This window comes from Mus musculus, chromosome 6 (genome assembly GCF_000001635.26).
Source record: "Mus musculus strain C57BL/6J chromosome 6, GRCm38.p6 C57BL/6J".
Classification (NCBI taxonomy): domain Eukaryota; kingdom Metazoa; phylum Chordata; class Mammalia; order Rodentia; family Muridae; genus Mus; species Mus musculus.
The window spans coordinates 8214202-8234193 of NC_000072.6; the positions used below are offsets into that span (position 1 = coordinate 8214202).

Sequence of the window (19992 nt, forward strand, 5' to 3'; positions counted from 1 at the left end):
TTATTCTGCCTGATTCTTAATGTTGAAAGTCAAAGAAACAAATGTTGCAGCATGATATTATACTTCAGATTTGTGTTGTTCATTAAATTACTGAAAAGTGAGTGAGTTAACTAGCGCTTAGTAGCTCTGCGGCTAGACATTCCCATGTTAGCACAGACAGACATCTACACTGAGGACTGACTGCTGCTCTAACCAATACTTAGGATAGTGAGTCATACTCCTTTTAAGTTTTCCCCCATCATGGGTATGGTACTTATTAATGTACTGATCATAGTGAAGTTATTATGACCCAAGGTTAATTTGAAGGCCCTAGTAACTATACAATTAAGATAATTCATCATGGGAAATAAAGCCGGGATAGGGTTCTCAGACCCCTACTAGATCACTTTATTGGAGGAAGTGGTTATTCTTCTGTCTCCATTTTTAATCAAAAGAATATATCTTGAAACTGTAGGGTGAGAGAAAAATACAATCACAGAGAAAAACAAGGTACTTATGTAGAGATTTGAACATAAGAATTGTGTTTTGTTGATATTTTAAACTTCTTATTTTTAACACTTTTAGTGAATGGACCTGACTGGACTTTTTAAGCCCATCAATAAACATGAGCGGTACCAAGCCCGATATTTTGTGGGCACCACACCAAGTTGATAGATTTGTTGTATGTGACTCAGAATTGAGCCTTTATCATGTGGAATCGGCTGTGAATTCAGAACTCAAAGCTGGATCGTTACGTTTATCTGAAGACTCTGCAGCGACATTGCTGTCAATAAACTCAGATACACCCTATATGAAATGTGTTGCGTGGTATCTCAATTATGATCCTGAATGTCTCCTAGCAGTTGGACAAGCAAATGGTCGAGTTGTACTTACAAGTCTTGGTCAAGATCATAACTCTAAGTTCAAAGATTTGATAGGAAAAGAATTTGTTCCAAAGCATGCTCGCCAATGCAATACCCTTGCATGGAATCCACTGGATAGTAACTGGCTTGCTGCTGGTCTCGACAAACACAGAGCTGACTTTTCAGTTCTAATATGGGATATCTGCAGCAAATATACTCCTGATATTGTTCCCATGGAAAAAGTGAGACTTTCAGCAGGTGAAGCTGAAACAACATTACTAGTGACAAAACCGCTGTATGAGTTAGGGCAGAATGACGCTTCTCTATCTCTGTGTTGGCTTCCACGAGACCAGAAACTTCTTCTTGCTGGCATGCATCGTAATCTAGCAATATTTGATCTCCGGAACACAAGCCAGAAGATGTTTGTAAATACAAAAGCTGTTCAAGGAGTGACAGTAGACCCTTACTTCCACGATCGTGTTGCTTCCTTCTATGAAGGTCAGGTTGCAATATGGGATCTTAGAAAATTTGAGAAGCCAGTTTTGACTTTGACTGAACAACCAAAGCCCTTGACAAAGGTCGCATGGTGTCCAACCAGGACAGGCCTGCTTGCTACTTTAACAAGGGATAGTAATATTATTAGGCTGTATGATATGCAGCATACACCCACTCCCATCGGGGATGAAACCGAACCCACAATAATTGAAAGAAGTGTGCAGCCTTGTGACAATTACATTGCTTCCTTTGCATGGCATCCAACGAGTCAAAATCGAATGATAGTTGTGACTCCCAACCGAACAATGTCTGACTTCACTGTATTTGAAAGGATATCTCTTGCCTGGAGCCCAATTACATCTTTAATGTGGGCTTGTGGTCGCCATTTGTATGAGTGTGCAGAAGAAGAAAGTGATAACTCCTTAGAAAAAGATATAGCAACAAAAATGCGCCTTCGGGCTTTATCAAGGTATGGACTTGATACAGAACAGGTTTGGAGAAACCACATTTTAGCTGGCAATGAAGACCCACAGCTCAAGTCACTCTGGTATACTCTGCACTATATCCTTTGTTGGGTAAACTTTTTGAGGCAAATTGGGTAGCATGCTAAATGTTTTATATACAAATAGAAATTGTATAATCTAACATTCTGAAGTAAAATTGTTTAAAACTTTTTAAAGTTTTAGTTTGTAGAATAGCGGCAAGAAAAGTGTCAGTAAAGTGAAACTATTTATTTTATTTGTATAGATTCTAATGAATTGGCTCCTAATTAAAATAATTTTAATTTTGAAATATTATGTATAATTGCTAGTATTTCCTATGCATTTAAATACTTATGAAGCAATATACAGAAGATAATGATCAAAAATCTCCAGGCAACAAAGGATCATTGGTTTATGCAGGAATTAAATCAATAGTAAAATCATCTTTGGGTAAGAAAATTCCATTTTATATTTTTAAATACATTTATAACTTTTGTACTCTTACTTGATCCCTATTTGATTAAAATTAAAATTAGTTCAGGACTGTACAGAAATGTCATTTATCCCTTTTGGCTTTCTGATTGGGTATTTTAGTGACTTCTTAAGTATATTGAGTGTGTTTTTATCTGGAATGTTTTATGGGAGGAAGTTTGATCTTTGATGTCCATTGACTCTTCTTAAATCTATTCATTTTTGTTTCTGTGCTATTTATATGAAGACCCACTTTAAGAGCGGTACTATACAAGTTCACTGCTAAGATCCTGCTTGTTAGTTGGAATTTTATCGCAGCATCTTGTTTTTTAAAGAGTAAATTAAAAGAATCTTGAGTGAAGTTCCCTTTTATTTGCTACAAGTACTTTCACAAGGACTATGATGTGATAAGAAGTGTGGCCTAGCCTGAACTATACTGGAAGTGCTTGTTAAGTGAGTGAAGGAATCAACCAATGGAAAAATTATGAGTTAAATTGATAAACTATTTCAAAAAATATCCCTCCCTACCCCCACAAAGAACTTTTAAGGTAGCTGCTTTAAGCAATCATTCTTGTCTTTGTACTAGAATTTATTGTGATAATGTTACATTGTCTCTTAGGATTCAACCTCTACATTTTATTAGTTGATTTGTACTCCAGCTATGTAAGGTGCTAGAAATGTAATTTACATTATTTGGTTCAAGCCATAGTAGAAATAAGATTTTCTTTATAGAACTTCCTTCACTATGTTACAAGTAACATAGACTGCTCAGTAACATGTCTTTTTGTTTGTTTGTTGTTGTTGTTGTTGTTTTAGAGTATGTTTAACGTCTTCAGTTAAGCTGCTGCATTTCTTATAGTAGGTTTTGGGGTGGGTTTTTTTTTTTTTTTTTGAGGACTTTGAAATTATTTTGGTACTCAGTGCTAAAGATGATTGGACAGCTTCAGATCTATTTCATTTTGGTGTTTTCCCATTAGAACTGTATCAGAAAGTAATCTTTATCAAAAGAAATAACAGAGCAAGTTTAATGAGAAACTGCCTTATTTATTAACAAAAGTAAAAAGGCAGGCATACATATGATTACTACATATAAAGTTAAATATAGAATGATTTGTGCGTTAAAACCCACTGCCACCAAGAGGTAAGTACTATGTTGATGGCACTTAGAGTATTGGGCAATGGGATCATATTGTCTAGAGTAGAGGAAAAATATAACCGGAGAGCAGTATGCTAGAAATACTGATATTTTATGAGATAGATGAAAATTTTCAGAGGAAGACCAGAAAGGAGAGAGTCGTGGTGAGGTAGAAAACCTATCAAAACCATACATTCATGTAAACAAGGGAAAGAAGTCACTTTACACTTTAGATCCAATTAACTGAAACAACTAAACAGTATCACGTGAAATCATCAATTATAAATAATTAGAAATGTAGGCTCAATAAGGTAGGATAAAATGGTAGCTAGTAGCAGGAGCTAGCCTAGAATGCAGGGAGGGCTGTTATTGCTTTGGTTTTGGTTTCAGTATGCAACTATGTTTAAATGCTGATTGGAAAAGCCATGTTCACAGTATTATAGATATATTACTATATACTATAGTATTATAGTGTGTGAGTGGGCTTGCACATGCTAATGTGTGCATGTAGAGGTTAGAGGACAACTTTTGGGAGTCAGTTCTAGCCATCTACCTTGCAGAGGGAGAGAATCTCTTGACTGTTTATGAACCTTCTGTGCCGGTCTACCAGGCCATGAAGCATTTCCTCGCTATCACCCATCTCCCATAGGAGTGCTGGGATCACAGATGCTTTCTGTCTGGTCTTTTATGTGAATTCTAGGGGAGGGAACTCAGGGTCAACAGGCTTGTACCTAGGACTTAACTGCTTAAGCTGTTTCACTCACACCGATACCTGTCTAATATTGAAGAAGGTTATATATTAAAAGGCTGGCCAGCTTTTCGTCCAACCCATTGAAATTTTGTTTATACTTGAAAAAGTATCATTCTTTTTTAAAATTTATTTATATATTATATGTAAAGTACACTGTAACTGTCTTCAGGCCAGAAGAAGGCGTTAGATCTCATTACAGATGGTTGTGAGCCACCATGTGATTGCTGGGATTTGAACTCAGGACCCTCGGAAGAGCAGTCGGTGCTCTTCCTTACTGAGCCATCTCACCAGCCCCCAAAAAAGTATAATTCTGATCTAGAAAACATATGTTAAAATGATTTAAAGGAAGAAAATAGCTAAGATGTTGTGGTTTTGTTTTCTTAACACCAAGTATTCTTATAAAGTGTATTTTATCACACACATGTTTTATACACATACACAGTGTATGTCTGTATATGCATGTGTGTATGTGACATATACAAACACATCTGATAGCTGATTTGAGACCTTTTTTTAACCTGGTAGTTTAATGTTTGTATATTCTTGTTCTCTTTGCAAACAGTAAAATATTGATTCTACTAATATGGGCAATAATCAGATTCAGTAAATATAGTTTTTTATGTTTGTATTGTATATGATGCATATTTTATTTTTCTTCTATAGGTATGTTAAAATGCTATAGTTGTTAAAATTGTAGTGTAATGACACATTTGGAATTCATGGTATCACATTTTTTTTGATAACCCTAATTACCCATAGCATAGTTGCCAAGCTAAGACTCTCTGAGCTCCTAGAATTCAATTTATTAAGTTAAAAGTGGTCTACTTAAAAGTAAAAAAAAAAAAAAAAAAAATTGGAAGAATATTTGCCTAGCATGCAGGAAGCCTCAGGTTTAATTCCCAGCACTTCATAAAACTGAGTGTGCTGTTGAAGCCTGGAGTCCCTCCCATATCTTGGGAGATGGAGGCAGAACGCTCACAAGTTTAAGGTCTTCCTTGGTTACACAACACGTTCAGGGCCAGCATGGACTATATAAGAGCTTGTCTCGGGGAGAAAAATACTTTTGATATGAGAGTGTTTGTTGCTTAGCAATAGATTGATACTTAGCATATGTGAAGTCTTGAGTTCATGTTCCATATTCAACCTCTTACCTTCCTACCCTACAGAGAAAAATCTGGCTGGTGATATAGCTCAGGGATAGAGTACCTGCCTAGCATATTCAAGACCAGGGCTTTATCTATAGCACCACAAAATAATAATTTCCAAATGTAATTAATTTTAAACAACTCACCTTATAATTTTTCCATGAAGCAAAAAGGTATACTTTAAAATAAATGCTTACATGGGTAGTATTTTAAGATTATCACAAACTACCATCAAGGGGATAATCACAGAAGTTGTTCGAAAGTATGATTTTTAGGTTTAGTAGAGAGTTTAGACCTACTCTTACTCCTTGTAAGTATTTAGACTAAGTGATTTATACACATAGATGTACATATATAAAGTTTAACTTAAAAGTGACAGATTTTAAGTATTTTTCTCTCTTTGTTTGTTTTGAGACAGGATCTTTCTATGTAATCACGGTTGTTCTGGAACTCACTATGTAGACCAGGCTGGTGTGGGACACTACCACAGCTGGCTGTTTTTCTCTTTTTAATGTTTATATTTGGGTCCCCTTGACAGATTAATTGTAGTTAGTCAACTTTGGACCCTTTGCTACTTTTCTATAATATAAATTGTTATAGAATCTCATTGTTTCCGTGAGTCCAAAGACTGGGCACTGCTCAGTGTCACAGAGCTAAAATGAACATAGTGGCTAAACTTCTACTGTTTCCTTCTAGAGGCAGAGGATTTTCCAAAGTCATGTGGTTGTTGGTCAAGTTCAGCAACCACAAAACAGGTTGAAGATACATGTAGGAGATAAAGGAAAGTTCCTAGAAATGGGAAGGAATTGGATTCAGATGAGATTTGACTTTAGATAGAAGGATGCACATATGCTTTATTAGCTGGGCATGGGGGTGGGGTGGCATTTTTAGGGTTTAACGACCAGAGGCAGAGAGACTGAGGGTTCCTGGCCTTTGTAGAACTGAGTTATGCCCTTCTTGCTGGTTGGGTGATAGCCCTACCCATGGCCCCTAAAGGTTGTTTACAGTTCTTTGCTGTGCTACTTTCTCACAGGTTACCTTTCAGTATGGCAGCTCTGCCTGCTTTAAGACCAGCAGATCTCTTTTCTACTGCTTCTCTTACTTGTTGCCTCTCTTTAAGGGTTTGCCTGTTTAATGTAGGCCTAGACCACATAGCTCCACTGAGTCACTCACAGGCAAGGACCTTAGCTACGTCTGTAAAGTTCTTTCGTCTCTGCTCGGTTGTTGTTGAGAAGCAGACCACAGATTCAAGCTTAAAGTCCAGAGGAGTGGATCATGCAAGGAGATGGTCCCCAAGCTGTAGAAGCCTTGGGGCCCTGCTTTATTCTGCCTACAATCCGCAGACTGAATCCTAAAAGCTCATCTGTTTACTTTGATCTAGTTATTCATTTAAGTAGCATTGATGCTTCTAAGCATTAAACATATAACTGTTATAAGTTACAAATATAAATTACTAAATAAAGGAAGTTTGTATATGGATACTTGTGTTTCCTATGCCATAATTTAATTTTTTTTCTAGAAATAATGTATTTTTGACAATTTGATCATAAAAGTTTCTAGAACATTTAGGAATTTGTTATAGTTGAGAGAATCCCTGAACTTCATGTTTGTATATTTTGTCATTAAGTAGTACCCTAAATGAAATTACTTTGCCACTATAACCAGCTCCCATAGTTTCAGTGTAAATAATATTATGAAAATGTAAGGTATTTTTTATTAAAAAAGATTGTGAGACATAGTCAGGTCATTCCCATTGTATTTTTCTCTTTCTTATTTCCCTAGAAGTCCTTTGACTAAAATCTCATTTTTTTACCCATGTGGATAGTTATGTACCACATAACAGTCAGGCAGAGATGGTCCAGCCCTTCCTTATGCATATATGCAGGAGAAAGGGAAGAAAGCTCAAGGGCCTCAGATCTCCAAGGCAGAGGGCATTCTTTGCAAATAAAACAAAACTGCCTATCTGTTGGAGCTTCTGCTCTAGTGAGAGAAGAGGTATGAGAGGCTGTGTTAAATGTGTCTGCAGGACATAAAGGAAACAAGTGAGCTACATAACAGAGGGGTCTGCCTCAGGTTAGAGAGAGTCAGCTCATGGGCCCAAACATTTACTCTTACAACAATAGCTTCTTTTTTTCTTGTTTTTTTTTTTTGGGGGGGGGTAGGGGTGAGGATGGGGGCATGAAGTGATTTGTCTTACAGGTTACAGTCCATCCATCATGAAGGGAAACTGAGGCAGGAACAAAAGCAGAGGCCATAGAGGAATGCTCATTACTTACTACTGTCTTGTTCTGCCAGCTTTCTTTATTTTCTTTTTCAAAACAGGGTCTCACTCTGTAGCTGTGGTTGTCCTGGAACTCACTGTGTAGACCTGGCTGGCCTTGAACTCACAGAGATCTCCCTGCCTTCTGCCTCCCGAGTGCCCAGCGGTGGTATCACACACAGTGAATTGGGCCCTCCCAGAGGAATCAAAATCAAGGAAATGCCCCACAGATTTGTACTTCACACTCGAGAGTCTTTCTTCCAAATGCCTCTAGCTTGTATAGTGTTAACAAAGACACCTGCAGGAAGTGCTCCATCAAGGCTCTGGGGGTGGATATGGGTGAAAGCTCACTGATGGCTCCATCTCTTCAGGGTAAACATTCTCCGGATTGGGAGGCACATGGAGCTGCGTGTCTGTATCCGCTGGTGACCTAGCACAGACCGCTTTGGGAGGAAAGATGCCCTGTTCTTGCAATGGAAACAATAATAGCTTCTTGGTAACTCAACTACGGTGCAAAGTGTTTTATTTGTGGTATACTGCTTACTTATGCTATTGTAAGACTATGGTTGAGAAATTGAATATTCTAAATGTTGAAATGTTTCTTTGTAAAGCTGAAGTGTTTCCTAATATATTTCAAAATAACAATAAACAAAAAATATAAAACTTTTCTGTTTTTAGGAATGGTAGAAAGCAGCAGACATAATTGGAGTGGCTTGGATAAACAAACTGATATTCAGAACTTAAATGAAGAAAGGATTTTAGCATTACAGCTTTGTGGGTGGATAAAGAAAGGAACGGATGTAGATGTAGGGCCATTTTTGAACTCCCTTGTGCAAGAAGGAGAATGGGAAAGAGCTGCTGCTGTGGCTTTGTTCAACTTGGATATTCGGCGAGCAATCCAAATCCTGAATGAAGGGGCGTCTTCAGAAAAAGGTATTAGGTTATATGCTCTGAGAATTTGCAGTTCATAGAATTTTGTCAAGAAAGGATGTGGATAATTTTCAGTTATCTAATCAACATCTTTTTCATTCAAAGGGAAAGTATATTATAGTCTTGAGCAGTAAATACTAGCCAATCCCATTTCTATATGCCTTGGGATAGGTCAATAAAAACAAACATATCTTAAATGACATCTTAACAATAATATACGAAGTTGTCTAGCATGTATGCCCTTGTTTTCTTTTTAAAGACCGACCATATACATTAAAGAATAAATATTGGAACTGCTTTCATTTGTAAGCACTCTGACTACAAACAGCTGGATATATTCTAGTGTATGCGTTCTCCTTTGGTAGGAGACTAAATGATATTTTTGCATAGACCAGTGTAGATTCTTATGAAAAGCATATTTTGACCTGGAAAATGTTTCTAATTGAGTCCAATTAAAGCATGTTCTTTGTGTGTGTGTGTGTGTGTGTGTGTGTGTGTGTGTGTGTGTGTGTGTGTGTGTGAAAGGTGGGGGGTGATAAAGTTTTTTTGAGAATTTGCCAGAGGATCCTCCTTAGGGAAACAAATCAGTCAAAAACAAAGAATTTTGGTTTGTTTTATTCTAGTTTATATTGCTATTTATATTTAATACATATAGACAATTATTTCTGAGTATTTAGAGTATTGAATTCTTACTTGCCCTGGCCTACTTTCAACCTACTTTCAGTTACACTGTAAGAAACATGAAATTGACTGTACTCTATTTAGTTTCATTCTAAAAGTTAAAAAGGTTAGTGCTTTGCCCCGAGCATCTTCACCTGTGCTTCAGGGAAAGCCTTCTGTACTTGGCAGTATGAGAAGTATGTAGTCATTAAAGAAAGAAGAACATATATGAGTCTGTGGGATCAATGTTCAGCCCTCCTCCAAAAGGGGCTCTATTGCTAATTTAATTTCGCCTCAACTTAAAAGCATACTTTCCTATCATATATGTCTGGAAATTTTGGTATTTGTATGCTTTTATTTTAAAAGGTTTAAAACTTTATAATAGAGTAGGCATCAAGTATCTTGGAAAACATTTTTGTAAAAGTGGCCACACTGTACACCCAGAGCAACTGTTTATAAAAGCCATTGGTAACCAATGCTTTGTGTACAAATGTCTACATGCAGTGTTGTAATGATTCTCATAGCTGTTTGACCTAGAAGTTTTCTAAGTATATTAAAATAAAAATATCAACATATTGTTATTTTTTTCTCCAGTTGACACTTTGTATATCAGGTTATGTATTAATAATTAGAAATAGGAAAATAAGAAACCTTTGAAAATTATGATCACGTGGTAAAGTAGCGTTACGTTCAGTACTTTCCAATAGCGTGGATGACCTTACTGGTAAGAGTGGCAGTGACTTTGGTGAGATGGTGTCACTTGTCTCCCTTTCGATACCAGGTAATTGTACAGCCTCATAAGAAACTGCTGGACGGAGAACTTGAAAGTAACCGTTACTTGCTGCTGTGGAAGCAGTCCAGGCAGTGCCAGAGCCTGCCAGTGCGATTCTGGGCTCAGTCTCCAGTGCTTCTCCATAGGGAAAGTACTTCACTCACAGTGTTTTCAGGCGTGTGTGTGTGTGTGTGTGTGTGTGTGTGTGTGTGTGTGTGCGCGCGCGCGCGCGCACGTGTGTGTGTGTGCTGTTTTTAAGAATGTATTTTTCTTTGTACTCTACCAAATTAACAGTTTTAATTATTTTCTTATTCAAATCCATCCTTTAGTCACTGTGTGAGGACTTAAGAACTGGGGAAAGGGCAATTAAGTGTCTGATAACTGAGTAGCTGTGTACTTTTAACCTGCAGGAGATCTGAATCTCAATGTGGTGGCAATGGCTTTATCGGGGTATACGGACGAGAAGAACTCGCTGTGGCGGGAGATGTGCAGCACCCTGCGCCTGCAGCTCAACAACCCCTATCTGTGTGTCATGTTTGCGTTCCTGACGAGTGAAGCGGGGGCATATGATGGAGTGTTGGTGAGTTGTTTTCTTTCTCCACATCCTCCTTTGAATTAACAGGGCTGCTTTTTTTATGGTTTTGTTAATACAGCTACAGAACTAAGAAAGACTATTTCATCCATTACTGAAAAACTGAGCTGTAGAAATGTACAACTGTAAACATATAGATGTGTTTATTGTTTAAATATTGTGTGTGTGGGAGCATGGACAACTGATAATCACTCAATTAGTTTTTGCTAAGGTGCCTTACATCTTAAATAAATGGTCATTTTTCAGACAAGTACTGTTTGGAAAACCATGTAACCACACTAATTATAATAATCTATATTTTATTTAGTCTTTCAGGTCCTTTTCTTTCTTTCCTGATTTAGTCACTGTGTAACTCCATCATAGCTTCCTTGCCACACACTGAGGAAAGAATGAAGTGAGATTTCTCATTCCATGTCAGTTGTTGACTTACAAACATTAAAGCCACTTTGCTTTGTACTGTTAGTCTTCTTTCCAGCAATGAAAAGGACTTTCTTTATTAAGGTTTATTTCTCTGTTTGCTGTTAGAACATTTTTTATGTGTATTGCTTTATTAGTTGTCATTCTATAAGATCTGTAAAAACATATATTTTATTGACTTACCATGCTGAAAATCTAAATAGATGTTAGTGTTCATTTTGACAGTGTGTAGTTTATTCTGTCTGTTGCTTTAACTTTCTAGTGAACCTTTCTGACCTCTTTACATTAATATCTAGGAATATTTATCTTTAGCTGTTACTACTGCGTTTGTTAAACAGAAGTCTTTAAGTGTTGTGTTTGAGCTGACAGTAAACTTTCAGCAAGAGCTAGAGAATGATAGAGAGCAGAAAAAAAAAACGAACTGCTTGCTTAATGTTTACTGCATCTCTGTATTTTAATTAGGAACCTATACTAAGATCCCTTCTTCTCTTATCCCTATTGGGAGAGCTGAGAAGGAAATTCATATATCCAAGCTTTTCCAAGAATGGACTTTATTTAATGTCTATGTAATTTTATTTTATTTTTTTATTGTTAGCATAAGTACATACATACTGATTTTAGAAGCCAGAAAAAGCTCCAGTCTTTGTTCTGCCACAATTTAACCTTAGCTGTACAGTTAACTTTTAGGGCTCTCGTTTTCTCAGCTATAAAATGGACCTAATTTTGTTATAAAGCCACTTGTTTTTGTAGCACATGTAACTGAGTCTAAGAGCTTATTCAATTTTAAAGATAGATTTACACTTTATAATTGAGGAAAGGTATCATTGAAAAGTATCAATGAAAAGGATATTAGATTTTAAGAAGGAAAACTTCAAAAAAAGACTCTGATAGAAAGTGGATCTTTTTGCTACCTATAACTTAATTTTTTTCTTATTGCAAAATTACTTTGGAACTTTCTAAATTTATAGTAACATTTTCAAAGTATTTTTTAAATAATATTGATGAATAAAATGCTGCCTCTAAATATTCTATTGCAAACCACCCATATAGCAATTTGGATAGAGTATCAGTTTACAAGTTTTAGGTTTTGTATTTAAGAGGTATAGATAGGTTTTTTTAGAGGTAGATTCATTTTTCCTTTATGAGTATGCATGTTTTGCCTGGATGTATGTCTGTGCACCATATGTGTGCATTGTCTAAGGAGACCAGCCAGAGGTAAGCATTGGATCCCTGGGAACTGGAGTTACAGGTGCTTGTGAGCCACCATGTCGATGCTGGGGAATTGAACCTGGATCCTCTGGAGTTGTTCTTAACCATAGAATCATTGCTGCTGCCCCAAGTTATTAATAGTTTTAATCTGTACTGGTATACCCAGTTCATAGAGTTTTCTAGATGTGGTGATTAATTTTATGTAGCTGTTTCTCCAAAATCAGTTGCTTTGAGAGAAAGATTATGTGCCATCTCTTTATAGTTTATTGGTGTTACAGGAGAATGGCCTGCGTTTTTATGTCTATCTAACTGAATTAGCTAGGTCTGTCTGCATTTGAAGGACAAAGCTTCACTGTTAAGGACAGTGGCCTTCCGAGGCGTCTTTAGCAATTGATGACTCTTCTAGCATCTGAACAGTACCTTTGGAACACATTTCAAAATAAACTTATAAATAAATGGCGTGTATAATTTTCCCCCCCAGTATGAAAACAAAGTTGCTGTACGTGACAGAGTGGCATTCGCTTGTAAATTCCTTGGTGATGCTCAGGTGAGAACTGATTCAAATCTGTATTTGAGGTGATTAATGTTTACTATGAATTATTCTTAAGAAATTAATCTTTACATGTAATTACATGCCTATGAGATTTTTATATAAAATCTAAGAAGGCAGTTATTACATTGAAATTATAAATATGCATATAATAACTAAATTTGTTTTAGAATATTGAGTTGATGTTTTAGTTTATTTTTGCATTTTGAAGAACTTAGCAGATACAAGTTTTAAACTCAGGCTTTAGTAACACACACAGTGCTGTAAACACTGAGCTGCTGCTCTGATGGTGGGGAGGAGGAAGTGCACAGAGATGTAGCAGTGCTGTAGTCGGGACAGATGGTAGGGGAATGGGAAGGATGTTGGCTGCAGTTTGCACAGAATGAAATGGAAAGGAAATAGTTTTTATTGATGATTATGAACATAGAGCTCTAATTCTGTGATACTGTTATACTACCATGATCGTCAAGCACTTGCTGAAAAGAGGACACTTTTCGTAGATCTAGCTATCTGTAAACATAGGAAAGAAATGTCTTACTTTTTTTTTAAATGATTGTGGGAACTAGGGAGATAGATAGCACAGTCGTTAAATACTCACTTTGGAAGCTCAGGGACCTGAATTGAATCCCCTGGAGCCCGTGGAAAAACCTGAGTGCAGCAGCAGATACTTGTAATCCCAGGCTGGGTGGCAGAAGCAGGAGGGTCCCCGGGACTCACTGCTCTCTCATACTAGCAAAACACTGAGCTCAGCTTCAGTGAGAGCCCTGTATCAAAATATAACTTGGAAAGCTGTTGAGAAAGACATCTGTTGTCAATCTCTGGTCTCCACACATGCCCTCGCACACATGCCACACAAAAAAAAATTGATTGTGGGTAGATAATGTATTGAAACTTGAAATTGATATAGACTCCTCAGTACATATTTAGATTTTGGCAAGGGATTTTGACTTAAAATGTTTTTCATCAAGAATAAAAATGTTCAAAATATAGTAATTCTCAGTTATAAAATATGTAGTGAAACAGATTGTATCGAAAAACTCACTTTGAATTTTTCAGTTAAATAAATACATTGAAAAGCTGACCAATGAAATGAAAGAGGCTGGAAATTTGGAGGGGATCTTGCTTACAGGCCTCACTAAAGATGGAGTGGACCTGATGGAGAGCTATGTGGATAGAACTGGAGATGTTCAAACAGCAAGTTACTGCATGTTACAGGTTAGTGCAGTGTGACACTGGCGCCACACTCTACATGTTCCATATTTCCTCAGCTAAAGTGCATGTGCTCTGTTCCCTGCATATGGGTTTTTGTTTGCAGCTTCTCCATTGTTCTGTTGAGGATGTGTGTTTCATCTTACTGGCCCTAATCACGTCATTTGCTTCTCCAGGTTTTCCCTTTAGTCAGAACTAGCTGTGTTGACTGGGTCTGAGTTCATGTACAGCTCAGATGGAAGCAGAGACGCTTCTCTTGAAGGCCTCAGATCAGAGTCTCCCTCACCTTTCATCAAGGACTCTCTCCCCTGACCTGAACAGTGGTTTGGTAGCATTTGAATCGAAGGCGAGACGTTAAGTTACACTTGAGTTCTTTTACTCCCCAGTAGCCATCTTATTACCCGCAGAGTAATTTAATTCATCAACATTTTTTCATTGCCTTAACTGTCCAGTGGCTAAACCAGATTCCAGGGAAAGATTACTTAATACTTGAATTTTGTGTGAGAAACATAACTCCATCCACTGTGTTGCTGTCCAGCTGGTCTTACCTTTCTTGTTATGAGCACCTCTCTCCTTGGTGCCTTCGTCCTTTTGTATGAAAGCTTGCTTTACGTTGGTGAACAAATTGAAATATGTTTGCCACCCCCTCTCTGTGTGCTTTCCTGTGAACTTATGTAATGCTCGCTCAAAATGCAGTCTGCTTATCTAAGGTACCAAGCCACCACTTGTGAGAAAGGTTTTCCTCCACACAGTTTTCTCACTGGAATGAGTTTTTTGTCTTTTAAATTAAATGCTGATATATGTCTACAGAGAGCACTCTTTGTGAAATATTGTTAAAATGCAGACAGTATGTAAAGTGAGTGACCTTTTAAGAAGTCTAGTCAGATAATCATTTCATTTTAGTTGGGATGCTTTGTCTTTCCATGTGGCCAAGGTTAACTGTGCCATTGTGCTGGTTTCATTTTGTTTGTCCTCTTTGCTTTTGTTCCTTTGTTGCCCTGCTGTATTTTGTATCAGTTTTTGTATTTCACCCTAGTTCTTTATATTTCACCTTACTTCTTTATTGGTGTTTAGCTGTACCCTTCACCCTTCTTGCTGTGTTTTGTGGTTTTATTTTTGTTTTTGTTTTGCTAAAGCCGTTGCTTTGTCTTACAGTGTGTGTGCCCCATTCCCCCCAGGCTGCATGTCACAGCCGACATGCTGTAACGCCCTTCCTTTTCCTCCCACACATCCAGCACAGGGCTTTTCTACACGGTGCATCTCACAGGTATTACAACAGGGTAATGTCATTTGTGCACTTTTCCTTGTCCAGAGATGACATATTTTACTCTATATAGAGTCTAAGCTCCACCTTACATTGTTACTTGTGCTTTACGCAGTGATTTGTCTGTTCTATAGATTATAAAAAGAAAGGAATTGCAGACTTTGTATTTACTTATTTCCTGTTCCTGGTGTCTGTCCTTCCAGTGGATCTGAGTTGACTCTTATCCCATCTTGTCTGTTCGCTGGCATTCCTTGCGATGCAGGTGATGGTCGTGGCTGGTGCGCTTTGACAGCAGCATCGCCTGTATCTTCGATTCTCCTGCAGCTCTTTAAAGACTTCTTATGCTTCTGCCTCCTCTGATTCCGATGAGAAACGAGTGCTTTCCCTTGCTTCCCTGTAGGTGGTGGTCGACGTTACCATTCGTTTCTTTCAAGAAGCCCCCTTTCTCAGAAAAAAATGACACCATTGTGCCTAGTTCCAGTCCTTTTGCATCTGTCGATTAACATTTTTGTCATCAGGTTTGGGATGGTTCGGTATATTATTTCTGTGTATCTTTCTCTTTTCCATGCTTGTTCTTTTTGTCTTCACCTTATTCAGTGTATAGTAAATCAGTTTTACTCAGGGCTGGGGCTTCAGTTCATTTTCTTTCTTCTTTCCTTTTTATTATTTGCCTCCCCTGCTTCAGTTGGACAATTTCTTTTCTTTTTTTCTTGTTTTGTTTTGAGACAGGATTTCATTGTGTAGCCCTGGCTGGCCTGGGGTTCACTTTGTAGGCCAAGCTGGGATCCACCTACATCTGCCTCTGAGGGCTTAGTGGAACGGTATGCTGCCATGCCAGCTTCAACTGGATAGTTAGTGTCGGATTGTTTATTCTCTCTACACTGCCTTTGGCCATTAAACTAGCCAGGGACCTTTTTTTCTCCCACATCCAAAAGCACTTTTAAAATTACAACAAAGTAACGGGCTTCTCTGTGGTAACTGCATAATTTGTTTTTATGTATACTTTGTTCTAACTCATCCCCCTGGTCTCATTTCCCCTAGTCTTGAGGCAGTTGTTAATTTCGGTTATTTTGCATTTCAGCTGTAGAATGTCACTTTGCTCTAGGTGACATTTCTCAGGTTAGAGGCCTGTTTGCTCCTTAGTCAGGGTTGTTCCCACAAGTCTGCCGTGGTTCCCGTTGAGTTTATTTCTCTGAGTGTGCTACTTCCTGCATTGAGGATTCTGTCTGCCAACTCGGACACTAAAACCTGTTTCAGAGACATCTCACTGGTCAGAAATATTGATGTCCTGATGAGAAGAGCTTTAAACTTAAGGAAACCAATTCTTGCTTCTCACTCGTGCCTCTGTGCACTTGATATTTAAAATACTCAAAAGCAGTATTTCACTACCAGATTTGAAGGGCCAGGGTCAGTATTAGTTTAAATGTTAAGTAGTTTCGATTTGCAATTTGGAGCCATTGTAAGCAGAGATTTTTGAATCCATAAGTTTTAGTACTTACAACAAGGCATTTTCTTATCACAATTAAGTGCATTATCAAGAAAAGTGGATTGTTTGTAGCTTGCTCCTTAAAACTCAAAAAAGAATTTTACTTCCTGGTCAAGTATTTATATGGCATGCATGCTTATATATCTCTAGTGAAACCCAACTAAGACGGATTCGCCAGGCTTTCATTGTTTTATTTAAATCCTCATTAGGATAGAGGTTTCTAGCCAGAATCCTCTCATTTAAACCAGGACATTTCAAATGTTTGAAATACGTTGTGTTTTCTTTTTAGGGTTCACCTTTAGATGTTCTGAAAGATGAAAGGGTTCAATATTGGATTGAGAATTACAGAAATTTATTAGATGCCTGGAGGTTTTGGCACAAAAGGGCAGAATTTGATATTCATAGGAGTAAGCTGGATCCCAGTTCCAAGCCTTTAGCACAGGTAAGTAGACGGTTCTAGAGAGAATCAAATCTTAACGTGTGAGCACCAGATTAATTAATTATTATCACCCTGTGTTATATCTTTTTTTGTCTTTGTCTATTCCAGGCTTTACTCTGTTCTTATTTTTTCCTGTTTTTTTTTTTATTTCTATTTTTTAACCATCATCTTGTACAACTGAATTTTACTTTGAGATAAAACAAAGGATAGCAGGCCCAGATGATCTGAGGAAGGCCTAACTCCTAGGGCTGTCTGAAATGCGGCAGTGACAGTCTGCCAGACTTTCAGAATCCTAACTGTCCCACCTGCACATTGCCTTTATATACTACTATGTTCAGTACATCACAATTGGAGGTTTAAAAAAATAGAATAAGTTCAAACATATGTCTCTGCATGTGAAATTTTAGTATGAGATCAATTATCACATAAGGTATATGATATAATATCACATAATTACTTCAGATTTAAATACTTGATTATCTTCACTGTGAGCAATGGGTGGTGCTATTTTAATTTTGTAGGCAGTAGGAAATGGTTTTTTGTTTTGTTTTCTTTTTTTCTTTTTTTTTTCGAGACAGGGTTTCTCTGTGTAGCCCTGGCTGTCCTAGAACTCACTTTGTAGACCAGGCTGGCCTTGAACTCAGAAATCTGCCTGCCTCTGCCTCCTGAGTGCTGGGATTAAAGGCGTGCGCCACCACACCTGGCTCGGGAAAAGTTTGTTATCGCTGGAGTAGGTACTTTAGTAAGATGAGATAGTGCTGTGTCGCCTGTGAGGAATCTTGGGAAGAGCTGAGTTCTCATTAAACCCAATGAGCACCTTCTGTGGCTGTTCGCACCCTCTCCTCAGCTTTGTTCCAAGCTTTTAAGGCACTGCTGCAGGAACCTTAATCCCTTTCCAGCTAAGAGAAGGCCGTGGTGGTTGAGGAGAAGCGTGTTCTCTTGTTTTGTCCTCAGAATGGGTCCTGGGGCCTTGTACATTCTAAGCAGTTTATCTCATACTGAGCTGCATCCCCAACTCTTGCTTTTCTTTTTCTATTTGGGCAACAATTTCACTAAATTACTTGGCTGGCCTTGAACTTGTGATCCCTCTGCCTCAGTACCTTGAGTAGGCAGCTCAGCCCAGTGCTGCCTTTATAAGATTTTGTTCAGAAGATGGTCACTGAGCTGGTTGCTAGTGGTGCATTGGTGTCCCTTTTTGTTGCTGTGAGCAAATACCTAACAAGAAGCAGCTTAAGGTGTAGCAGCTCTGGGGACATTGTGGGGGGGGGGGGGAGGCATGGGGGCAGGACCGTGAAGCAGCTGACCACTTTGGGTCCACAGTCAGCAAGTGAGGCCAAGCTAAGAAACCTGAAGGGCATCATCAAATGACCCACTTTCTCCAGCTGGCCCCTATATCAAGGCCTATATCCAGCTGTTCTGTAAGACCATTTCACATTAAACCACAATTGTGGTATTTTGTAATGGCCTTGCGTGCATTCCAATGTCCTTGATACTTATACAGCATTAGGGTTTACCATTTCTAGTGATTCACAATTATCAATGGTATTAGAAAGAATGTAACTCAGTAAAGGTAACAGGACATACTAAATAATGTAACTTCTGCATGGAGACATGACCTGAGACCTAGTCAGATGGATTACTTTGCAATGTAAAGTAAAATTTTGAAACATTTTATCTGTATCAGACTTTATAATTACATTATGGTTTGCATTAAATTGCTCTTTTCATTTGCTTTGTAGGTGTTTGTGAGTTGTAATTTTTGTGGCAAATCAATCTCCTACAGCTGTTCCTCTGTGCCTCATCAGGGCAGAGGGTTTAGTCAGTATGGTGTGAGTGGCTCACCAACAAAATCCAAAGTCACAAGCTGCCCTGGCTGTCGGAAACCCCTTCCTCGATGTGCACTTTGCCTCATTAATATGGGAACACCTGTTTCTAGCTGTCCTGGTATGACAACTGCACAGAATATTTCTCTGAACTCAGTTTTCCTACATGGCGCAAGTAAAATATATATTAGTTAATGTCTGCATTATTCTTACTTCTTGAAAGTTTTATTAAATTTATAGTCTATTCATAAAAATTACACATTTATATTTGTGATAACTTAAGTAATCTCACAGATGCTAACTTAAAGTTGATGATTATATGAGTGATTTTTATAACTATACTATTCTCATGGCTCCTACTGGTATTTCAGATTTGATATTTAAAATTCACTATGCTCCTAGTTATTAACAAAACTTGTATCCATAAAGGCTCTTTGATAGTGTCTGAGAATGTTCACTTCTTTCTTATTTCATCCTCACTTCTGATATATAAACTATTAGCCCAGAAACCCGACCACTTGACTTCTTAGCTTTAGTCTTGCTTCTGCTACTGTGACAGTTATGTAATAAGTAGATGTGGGGTTGTCGTCGTGTGTTGAGCGGAGTCTCATTATGTAGAACAGGCACGTTTGTGTGGATGAGAACTACCCGTCCTGTTGATGGTTAGTAAAACTCACCTGAAATCTGAGTCTACATTTCTTTTTGGAAAGGTCTTTAGTGTAAAGTTGTTCCATTCAGGTAATTCCTTAATGAGTCTGGATAACATACACGTTCCCATTTTTTGCTGATAATTAAAAATATAGGTGAACTATCTGGGTGTAATGGCACACTCCCTTTATCCCAGCACTGGAGACAGAGACAGGAGGATCTCTTGAGTTGCAGGACAGCAAAAGATTCATAGTGAGACCATGTCCTGAAAACACAAAAGCAAACTGCAGTGTTACATATATAAACTGTTATTCAGTACTAGATCTTAACATTCAAATTGTTGTTTCAGTATGGTATATGATTTATATTTTAACATAGTTTCAGAGCTATCCTTTAAGAAACTTAAATTGCT

The 19992-nt window shown here is 37.8% G+C and overlaps 1 protein-coding gene across 2 annotated transcripts in view; it reads left to right on the forward strand.

Moving 5' to 3' along the window:
* Window positions 1-19992, forward strand: part of Mios (meiosis regulator for oocyte development) — a 31463-nt gene that overhangs the window by 5091 nt on the left and 6380 nt on the right. For both annotated transcript variants that reach the window (XM_006505086.4, NM_145374.2), the window contains 8 exons: window positions 565-1898; window positions 2171-2269; window positions 8260-8514; window positions 10354-10523; window positions 12643-12708; window positions 13768-13926; window positions 16960-17112; window positions 18849-19053. In XM_006505086.4, coding sequence (XP_006505149.1) covers window positions 605-1898; window positions 2171-2269; window positions 8260-8514; window positions 10354-10523; window positions 12643-12708; window positions 13768-13926; window positions 16960-17112; window positions 18849-19053 — 2401 coding nt within the window. In that variant the 5' untranslated portion in view covers window positions 565-604. The remainder of the gene's footprint in view (window positions 1-564; window positions 1899-2170; window positions 2270-8259; window positions 8515-10353; window positions 10524-12642; window positions 12709-13767; window positions 13927-16959; window positions 17113-18848; window positions 19054-19992) is intronic.